Source organism: Populus nigra, chromosome 17 (genome assembly GCF_951802175.1).
Source record: "Populus nigra chromosome 17, ddPopNigr1.1, whole genome shotgun sequence".
Lineage (NCBI taxonomy): Eukaryota > Viridiplantae > Streptophyta > Magnoliopsida > Malpighiales > Salicaceae > Populus > Populus nigra.
Genome location: NC_084868.1, coordinates 1,594,950 through 1,605,837, shown reverse-complemented (window position 1 = coordinate 1,605,837; position 10,888 = coordinate 1,594,950). Strand labels below are relative to the sequence as shown.

The 10,888-nt window shown below is 36.9% G+C and overlaps 2 protein-coding genes across 2 annotated transcripts; one reads left to right on the top strand and one right to left on the bottom strand.

Moving 5' to 3' along the window:
• Positions 1–3,374, top strand: LOC133676653 (protein trichome birefringence-like 35). Its single transcript, XM_062098366.1, has 6 exons — positions 1–357; positions 474–750; positions 1,208–1,379; positions 1,526–1,722; positions 1,843–1,995; positions 2,844–3,374. Exons 1-6 carry the CDS (start codon positions 144–146, stop codon positions 3,172–3,174), a joined length of 1,344 nt encoding a protein of 447 aa, XP_061954350.1. The 5' UTR covers positions 1–143; the 3' UTR covers positions 3,175–3,374.
• Positions 3,375–5,974: 2,600 nt separating this feature from the next.
• LOC133677027 (uncharacterized) lies at positions 5,975–9,512 on the bottom strand. Its single transcript, XM_062098850.1, has 4 exons — positions 9,326–9,512; positions 9,131–9,214; positions 8,780–8,837; positions 5,975–8,681 (listed from the first exon to the last, which is right to left on the bottom strand). Exons 3-4 carry the CDS (start codon positions 8,819–8,821, stop codon positions 8,322–8,324), a joined length of 402 nt encoding a protein of 133 aa, XP_061954834.1. The 5' UTR covers positions 8,822–8,837; positions 9,131–9,214; positions 9,326–9,512; the 3' UTR covers positions 5,975–8,321.
• Between the last annotated feature and the right edge of the window lie 1,376 nt (positions 9,513–10,888).

The following is a 10,888-nucleotide window of genomic DNA, read 5'->3' as shown; positions in this document are numbered from 1 at the left end:
ACTTTATCACAACCATCCATAATCTCTCAATAATAGCTGCAGCGCCATATCAGAGTCCCCTCACTCTCTCTTGCAATATCTTTGTAGTCTCAGGACAAAGCTCAAGAGTTTTGTTTTACTGAAAATCAAATCTGTTGACTGAAATGATGCAGAGATGGCATAGAAAAAAATCCCATTTTCCTTTAGTAGCATTTATTTTTCTTGGTATTATCGTTTGTTCAATTCTTTACAATGAAAGTAGCATTCAGCAGGTCCACGAAGAAGACCCATCAAACCAAGGTCCTAACCATCAACAACATGCCACCACAGTAACTTACGTTAAGCCAAATCTTGGTACCCACTCAAATTTTGCACCAGGTATGTAATATGTTTCAAAGGTTCAATCTTTTTGTGTTTTTCACTTTCTTGAATATAAGAACTGTGTAAAGTTTTGATCTTTTACCGGTTTGCTGTTTTGGGTTTTGTTTTCTTAGTGCTTTTGGATAGGTTTAGTAGATGTAACTCAACTAGTGAGTACAGTGGCAAGAGGATCAGATGGGGTGACTCGAAAGTGGAAAAGGGGAGGAGAAAGAGCTTGGAAAGTTGTGATGTTTTTGCAGGCAAATGGGTGTTTGATAGTGAGTCATATCCGCTTTACAATGAGTCTGATTGTCCTTACATGTCTGATCAATTGGCGTGTCATAAGCATGGAAGGTCTGATTTGGGGTATCAGCATTGGAGGTGGCAACCTCATGATTGCAACTTGAAGAGGTACTTGTCTCTTTTAGTTCATTTTCAAGTATGTGTATTGTATTTTGTTTTTAGAGTGTAGTTGGATGTGCTTTGAAGCATGAGAATGAAGACCCTCGAGTTTTAGGTTTGCTTATTGCCTGTAGCCTTCTTATTAAGTGTTGAAGTTGGAATCCCATGTATTTTAGATAGGTGAAATCAAAGTTTTAGTAAGCCTAGAATTGAAGATTCTGTAAAATTGAAGTAAAGAGAACTAAAAAGAACCTTCTAAATTCGCCCCATCAGCTGTGGCCTGGAATCTAAATCCGGTTTCTTAACTTTGCCTGTCTTGGTGAAAGAATGCTCTTATTCAAAGTAGTTTTTGTTGAGCCGAACCATTCTGTTTATTGAACATGATATGCAAACCTGTTAATTTTGGGTGTTTTATGTTAAATGAGATTTGATTAGTTCTCATTGTTGTTTTCATTTGGTGTTGTAGATGGAATGTGACTGAAATATGGGAGAAGTTGAGAGGGAAGAGGCTAATGTTTGTGGGGGATTCGCTAAATAGAGGGCAGTGGATATCAATGGTGTGTTTGTTACAGTCAGTAATTCCAGCAGATAAGAGATCCATGTCACCAAATGCCCCTCTTACCATTTTCAGGGCAGAGGTAAGCACAAACCTTGCATGGAGTTTAAAGTAATCTTAATGTGCAATTGAAGAAAAAGTTTGGTGAAGTTTAGTTCTACACTTTTGTTATGATATGTTGCAGGAAAATTTGAAAGGTATTCTTCATTGATTTGTGTTTGTTTGCAGGAATACAATGCCACTATCGAATTTCTCTGGGCCCCTCTTCTTGTTGATTCTAATTCTGATGACCCAGTGAATCACAGATTGGATGAACGGATAATGCGCCCAGATTCAGTTCTAAAGCATTCATCAAAGTGGGAGCATGCAGACATACTAGTTTTCAACTCGTACTTGTGGTGGAGACAAGGCCCTGTTAAGCTTTTGTGAGTGCTACACTATGCACTCACTATTGAGGTTTCATCAGTTTAGAAGACACGAGTTGTAATGCAGTTATAGAATTGGTTATGAATTGGTGCAATAATCAAGCTTTGTGACATTTGCAGATGGAGTGCTGAAGAGAATGGAGCTTGTGAAGAATTAGACGGGTTAGGAGCTATGGAGTTGGCTATGGGGGCCTGGGCTGACTGGGTGGCTTCTAAAGTTGATCCCCAGAAGAAACGAGTCTTCTTTGTTACCATGTCTCCAACACATCTCTGGTGAGTATGATCCATTGCCTGTGAACTTAATTCTGACTCTATGACCGTGAGTTCTTTCTGCATATACTTCTTGGTATTTAAACCACAGAGCTGACTACAAATGCCATATAATTATTCACCAACTCTCGGAGAATTCTAACCGTCCTTTATTAGTGACTTGAATTCAGAATGAAGTTTAGAGTTGTGTGATTGTCCGCTGACTCAAATGTAAACTGTTAATACTTCAGTTTGGTTTTCATTTGTAAACTGGTGATCGGAGCATGGACTGTGAGATTGTTCACTATAAGCTTGTCCTCCCTTGCCCCTATTCTACTGTCTTTGCCTGCCGCCTTTTTCTTTTAATCTCAAAAAACTGAATTGTTACTTGTTAATTGTGGCTGTTATCTGAGTAACCAATTTTGTTTCAGTTCTACTTTAATGACCAGCATTAAGCAACATGTCACTGGGCACAACTTTTTGCCTAAGCTCCACCTCAATTTTCTTGTATTAGACATTCAGACATCCATTGCCGCTCTTGTTACGCGGGGCATGAACCATAAGTAACAAATTTAAAAGAGGAGGGTCCAAGAAGTTTAGCTAGTGCCATATTTGGTGCATTTCAATGTCATAGAAAGAGGCTTTTAAGCTGCCTTTGCAATTAGTCTCATACATCCATGCAGGTATACATGTAATAGACTGGCAATCTCAAAACTTGTTTGAAAGAAAAAGATACAAGTCGTACTTTTTTGTGATTTAAGATTGTCAAGCTTCTAGCATATGCACCTGGTCTAGGTTTTAGTAGTTTGTCACCCTTGGCAAATTTGAGAATCCACCTCTCATGTTCATGTTAAACTATTTGCATATTTCAGGAGCCGTGAATGGGAGCCTGGAAGTATTGGAAATTGCTATAGTGAGAAGATGCCAATTGATTGGGAGGGGTACTGGGGAAGTGGTTCTGATATGCCTACAATGCGCATGGTGGAAAAGGTTCTTGGCAGATTGGGATCGAAGGTTTCAGTTCTCAATATTACACAGCTTTCAGAGTATCGTAAAGATGGCCACCCTTCAATCTATCGAAAATTCTGGGAGACATTGAGCCCTGAACAATTATCGAACCCAAAATCTTACTCTGATTGTATACATTGGTGCTTGCCTGGTGTGCCTGATGTCTGGAACGAATTACTGTTCCATTTGTTGTAAAAGCAAATGTACCTGTCCACATTGCAAGTCATTTTCTGTAGCAATTGGAAGAGAATCACTGTAGCGATATGTATTTTGGAAAGGAAATTGCAAAAATGCTTGCCAAGGACGTCATTCATTAAAAGAAAAGCTGTGCAAGCTTACATATTTTGTAATTTTAGATAAAGGTTAATCAATTTAGCTCACATGATTAAAGATAAGTTTTGGTGGATGTAATCCCATTATTCAGATCATATAATCCTAATTTCTTTTGGATTTTCTGCATAAAATTTCGTAGATCGTTTCTGAAAGCAGTCTGTAACTTTCCAAAGTAAATGTACTTTTTGAATAAAGGATGGGATGGTCAAGTTGATGCTGAATGAGGAACTGCATGCCCAAGAATATAAAGCTGCCTTCAATCCGAAGTTAAAAGCTAAAAGCACAAAACACATTTGATACAGGGATGCCCAACGTCAGTATTCAAGAACAATGGCATCTAAGAACATGGAGCTACTTGCATGCAGGAGTTAATAGCACAGGAAGCACATTACATTCGAAGGATGATCATGTCTATCAGTTCAACAAAATTGGCACCAGAGCTGCCTGCCTTAATAGGATAGGCTAATTAGAACATCCTATTGATAATCCTATAACTGTTTACACATTTGATGTTTGTACAAGTACTTTATGCTATTCCTTTCTTTTGTGGCCTCTAAATTGGTTTTTATACGAGCAGGCTGCATGAGAAGCTGAGCTGTACCATCCCATCCCTGTCTTGCCCAAATCCAAAAACCATCTTGATTTTCCTAGTTCCTACTGTCTTTTCTTTCTCAAAATGAACTTGAAAGCTAAAGTGAAAGGGTGAGGTTGACATCATTTCCTCCATGGCACTCTTGAATTGGTGAGTTCGTGCTCAGTGGAAAGGCTCCATATTCTGAATCCAAATGATTGTTGCAGGTGCAGGTGCAGTAATTGTGATCTTCTGGCGGGGCATCATAGGAGCTTGCAACATTAGCTTCATGATAAGGGTTATGAAGAACCTGTCCAAAAGAAGAAATGGAATGAAGAAAATGTACTAAAGCAAAAACATATCAGAACTAAAGATTAGAGAAGATCTGCTCCTTTAGCACTTGAGGAACAAAGCAAATAAAAACCAAGTAAACCAAAGCCAAACTAGAAAAACAAAAGATTCCCATAGACAAGAAAATGCACTCGACTAGCACAGAATTGTGGCCTGGGAAAACTAAATCAACATAGAAGCAGGAAAGGAACATGGCATAACATTTAATGAAATCAAAGCAGTTCAAGGAGAAGAAGCTCAGGAACCAAGTAAAAGGAGAGTAAGAAGCTAAAACAGACTTTGCTTGAAGAGGCAAAACAGGAAAGCAGAGGTATTTGACGAAACAAGAAACTCAGCAGCAACAAATAGCATCATTACCAAAACAAAAATATGTAAACTGGAAGAATTTCCTAAGCAGTTCAGATTGATTAGATTATAGGTATGAAAGAAAAGGTTCACCATCCTACAAATGGTGCCATCCTCCTCAACGTGCCATCCTGCTTCCTCACAGAGAGCCTTGAGCAGGTCATTGCTGTCTGCATGTTTCGGAAGCTTGTAGTTTCCATGCTTTCGAAGACCTTCAAAAATTTTCTTAGCCACTGCTCGCCTTCGACGCTCCCTCTGCTGGTTCGTTTGCCGTTCCCTATCAGAAGGATAGCGAAATTTGGTGACAATGCGGCCATCTTTTGTAGCTCTATGTACTCTCCAAGGCCCCCTGCTAGTCTTGATGCAGCCACTTAACACCACCTTCTTTTCATCTACCATATTTTCTTCCTCCCTTTCTCCTCTTCAGTCTTCAGTTTTGCTAATGCTAGTTTGCTTTTCTTTTTCTTCTCCACTGCTATCTGCTAATATATACAGAAAACAGCTTAAAGGTAAAAGGAAACAAAAAGGAGGGAATCAAAAGTGTAAGACGCTAATCAGCTTGTTTCACTTTGACCCAGAAAATCATCCTTGAGATTAGCAAACGGATCGGAGTTTGATTTAATTCATACTTTTTTTTATTATTATTAACGTGTCTAGACCAGCTTGTGTGTTTACTAATTTTACAAACTTTAAAATTAATTATTCATATAAACTTCTAACCATCTTGATATTTGTAAAACTTGAAATAATAAATAAAATGGATAAATATCATACTTTTTTTTAGTTTAATGTGGGTGTCCGAGTCAGTTTTCGTTCACCTTAACTAATCTTACGAGTCCTGAAGTTAACGATCATGTACGCCTCCAGTGGTCATTATACAAGCAGCCACAAGACTCGAACCTGAGATAACAAAGGGTATAAATTTTTTACTTTCAAACTCTTATCATTGGACCACCATCTAAATGGTCGGATAAATGTCATACTTGATAGCAGAGATGGCTCCCTTTTAGCCAATTCCAATGAATATATGCATGGACAGTCCAAGAATCAAGTAGGGTACGACATGGGACAAACATGCAAAAGCCACAGCTACTGGAAACAGAACACTTTATGCCCTAAAATAGGAAGGACAGTAGACAAAGATGAGCACCTTTTTTTTCGTTTTTTTTTTTTATTTGAACCCCAGATGAGAAGCTTGCTGCTTTACATGACCAATCTCAATTATCCATTGCATTTATCATTTGATAATCCAATTAAGGACATGATAAAAAAAAAATTATTCACCAAACAGTGAAGGATGGCATCAATTGTTTGATTACTTCATCTGATTACAGGGGTCAAATCAGTTGATTAATAACTCCGTTGATTTCATGCAACCTATGGGGGGACAACAAATTTGATTTGAATTTTATAAAGACATGATTCTTGTATTGTCTTAAGAACTTGTTTACAAACTCTAATTTTATAACACAGCATACTAAATTGAGTTTTGATATTACATAGGTTCTCAATCAAAAATCACTTGTTCTTAATTATTTACATAGATGTTTCAGTTGAATTTAATGATTGTACACTAAACCAAAAATGTTACAGCGTGGAGGGACCATCTCCCTCCGTTGAAAACTAAACCAATTCCGAGATGCTTGACCCATGCCCTTCCCCACTGTGCCCAACATTGAAAATTAAGCGATGGGATGGTTGGAACAGAGGGAGCCTTCATGACTTCGTTGCATGATTGATATCTACAGATTTCTCCTGGAACTTCAGCTGCTCAAACATTGGCAATGTAGCACAAATCTATAAGGAGAATGTACTAAATTCATAAACATGGAATTCAGGTGGAGAGGCTGACAAATCACAAATCAACCACAAACCAGTGGTATTTCAAGGATTCAACGGTTTAACTGGATGAGCTCGCTGGCTGCTTACAATAAGTATCCTATCCTTTTCTGCATCTGTACTCTTCCTATTGTCAGTAAGGATAAATCCATGAGGCCTAAACTATTTGATAAAATAGCTCAAATAAGTAATAAAAACAATAAGAATAAATCATTAGAAAAGCTAGCAGAATTATTCACAGAGAAGATGAGTGAATACTGAGCTAAATCCACCAGCAATTTGTTTTCCAATATTAAGAAACAAAACCACTGTCATGAGTGGATTTTAAGATCTTACTTCTACAACTTTGAGATTATTTCTCCCTAATAAAAGTCAATTGACACAAATAAGGATCATTTGACATACAGGGAGGCTTACTTGTCAGTTCAAAGTCGCCTCTTCCAACTACAATTTAGTTGTCAGTTCTAGCCTTTTCAATCATCAATTATAAATAAAACCTTCTTCTTGAATTTATCAATAATCAGCATAAAACAAGTAAGGTGGTAAATAATAGCAGGCATCATATACCAAAGCTGAACTATCATGATCAAATTCTATATTGTTCACCAAGGTAGAGATCTAGGCCAGCTTTGAGTAGAAGAAGCAGCATTTTTAAGGTGCAAAAAAATTGAGGAATCAAAACTCAAAGAATAAGTCGAGTTTTCTGTTGCTTCAGCTATCCAGGGATGATTTAGTTGATCCTTTGCTCTCTTTATAAGATTAAAGAAGACAACCTGCAAAGATAATGGCTTGCATTCACAAACTTATCCATCCTTCTAATTTCCATTTGGAATTTTTCACCATGAATCAACTCGTATTAGATTATAAATTAATGCATGGGGTTGACAATAAAAGGACCTAATACACTCAAGGATCCAGCAAGATTATAGTTGGTTGGTGTAAATTAATCGTTATCTATGTATGGTGAACAGAAGCTGATGGCTAGTCAGGACTTTGACGTTACCTCTGAATCCAATAGGGAAATGGCAGTATCAATCAGACACATACTGCTTCTTTTGCAGAGGAGCTGTATAAACCTCTCCCATGGGCAACACAAGTGCTGCAATGTCAAATTCATTGCATAATCAAAAAACAATGGGGAACCAAACTGGTCCAGTCCTGAAATTTGTCATTTTGATCAGCATGGCTGCAAGTGGACTGGGTTTATGTGTTTACCAAGAAAGCAGAGGTGGGATCCATAAACGATAGATATGTGTAATTTACCAACAAAGAGGAACTTCAACCAAATTTGACAATAATACTGATACTCGAGGGCTGAAAATGGCTTAAAAGGACAGCCTTTAGTTAGATTCAATTGTTAAGATAGGAGAAGAGCAAATAGAGGCTTACTGAAACTGTTGCATTGCCAGGATAAAAGTTGTCATTTGGTTGTAGATCCTCTTGCTTGTAAGCAAAGTGTATTCGAATCAGAGTTCACAAGTACCAGACCTGCTATAGCATGGGCCTGTCCCTCGAGAAGATCACTTGGCTGTTATTTGAGTACACTGTGCCATTTTTATTTGAAATATCAACCAATGGCACACGCAGTAGCCTTTGAAGTGGATTCATCCTTGAACCAGTACCACTATCCAGAGAATTAGCAACTGTTGTATCTAATGAACACAGTCCATACCTTAAGCAATTCTGTATACAATTTGCTTTGTTATTAAACTCGCAGGTGCTGTCATTATGAACAGCATCAAATTTCTCCAACAAGTTACCCCTGAAATGACTTTTTTTATTATTATTATAGGGATGGCCAGACATGGTTCGCAGATAATTTAAGAGGTGAAATGAAAGTTTTTGAGATATGTTTACTCTATGAAGCTTCTGGATGGGTACATGCAGAGTAAAAAGAATTTTCCTAGTTTGATGAAGCCTCATCAAATATAATATCTTCAAAAACTGAGAGACCCATATCAAATGCATCCCCCTCATTTAAGAAAGCTCCTATGTCTGGGTCACCAAGAAGACTCCTTGCACGTTTCAATGCCTCAATGGAAACGGAAAAGGATCTTCCACCAGCAGTGTGGAATTTAAATGGTGGTGGTTTGGGAGCAGAATATTGTGCTTCAGGTTGCAACAAGTCTGTATCGACATCCTTTACCAATTGGCTTTTTAATATACCAGACTTGGAAACTAAAAGAGACCTGGGAACTAGCAGATCATCACCAATAACCCCATTATTTCTCACACCGGCCTTCATCCCTGAATGTGATAAATCCTGCAACACAAATTGCTCAACAGTGGATGGTTTCCACGCAAATTGCTGAACAGAAATTGCTTTCGCGATCAAAGATTGTCTCAATAGAACCGATTTACCTGATCCTGTATGGAAAATCGGTGCATTTCCATCATCTTCATTCGCTTTCTCCAAAAGCTACAGAAAACCAAATTCGTTATCTCCCCCACATGCTTCAACTGCCAAACAAACAAAACCATTTCCACAACAGTACAATAGACAACCAACAGAACGCTAACAAATTATTTCACTATCAATTTTAGGTGCTTAACATATGGCTTAAGCATTATAAATAAACTTAAAACGCTAAATCTAATAAAATAAACAAATACTTCAATAAGAAAAAATCACTCAGCAATTTAGATTCCTTAGGGTTTGTAAATAAACTAAAACCTAAAATGAAAAAAAAATTCATAGAGATGAACACGCACCGTCTTCGTTGTCTTCGCCACCGCCGAGGACAGCTAACGCTTTCGCAATCGAAGATTGCTTTAACGCAACTGATTTCCCTGATCCTGTGCGGAAAATCGGTGTATTTCCGTAAAGCGGACATCCTTCACTCAGACAAAAACACAATCCATACGTGAATACATGTATTACACGCGTATTTATACAGCTATACATACCCATATTGAAGAACCTTGGCGTAAGAGATCGGCCATAGAAGGGAGGTCAGTTTTGGTGCTGGGAGTGGAGTTAGGGCTCCGTTTGGTCTAGGTTCGGGTTTGGTGTGGATGATTTGACCGGGTATTTCCCATCGGATATTTTTTCCCCGCGTCGGAGAAGATTTGTCACGTCTACATTTTCCGTGAAATTAGGGATTTGTTTTTCTGCTGAGCGAGGTGGTGCTAAAAAAAAAAAAAAATTTGGGTGTGTGAAGAGGGCGGGAAAAGTGAAGAGTGTATTCGGAGGGGGAATTGGATTGAAGACACACTTGGGCTTGGATGTTTGGGTTATTTAATTGGGCTGGACCGGGGGAGTTGAGGCCCGTTAGCACAAAGAAAAGGAGTTTACTTGTGTTTATAAAAACCATTTAATGTTTTCCTAGTCAATGAATTATTTTCATGTGTGTCATTAATTTCTTGCCAAATTTTATCCATAGGTATTGTTGAGTTTATTTTAAAAAATAAATAGAGTAAATTCTAAGCTTTTATTAATGAGTTTGGTAGCAAGGAATATAACGGTAGGAATGGAAATGGAAGTCTAATTTCTATTTTTTATAGGAGTTTTGTTTAAAGAAATAAAATAAAAATGTGAATAAACAATGGAAATGAGAATAAAAGCTCATTTTATGGGAGTAATATTCAAATAAAAAACAAAAAAACCAGAATTATTTTTTAAGATAATATTTTATTTCCATTCATAAGAATTATTTTTTAAAATAATATTTCATTTCCATTCATTTAACTGCTTTTATTATATATTTTTCAACTCTTGATGTATATTTTATGAAAAATAATATTTTTCTTTCCTAATAAATTCTTCAACTCAACAATAAAAAAAAACCGGTTAACACATGATTCTCTAATACATATATAAAAGGGTAAAAAACCTCACAGCTTGACTTTTTGTTTAATATTTAGTTTAATCGCAAAGCCTGTGACCTCCACGATGCCAACATGTGTTAACCAATTAAATCACCTAATAAAGTTAATGACACATATTCCAATAATACATTAAGATTGTCTTTGTTTTCAAAGAAAATAATGTGTCGTCCACGAGGCTACACATGCTCTAACTAACTAAGCCACCAATCAAAATTAATGACAAATAATTCAAACAATATATCAAGCTAGTTTACTGTTGAGTGAAATCAACTCTCACTATTTTAATTGTGTTTATAATAAGCTGAAAAAAACTAAATTTAGGATGGTAAGTCCAAATCAAGGGATTATTTAATTATTTATGATACTAAATACAATAATTAAATAGCTATGATAAGCTAAAAAAAACTAAGTTATAATCTCTCTCCTGATGGATTAAAAAAGGAAAACGAAAAAAATTGTGTTTTTGATAGAAAAGTGCATAATACTTGTCTTCATATTTTTGAACTCATGGGGTGAAGAATTACGAGTAAAATTAGAAAATCGGAAAACATTTAAATCTGCGAGAGGTTTTCTCTCCATTATTGGAGAGAACCAAGATGGTGGGGGACCCACATGGGAAGATTGTCCCTCATTTCTCATATG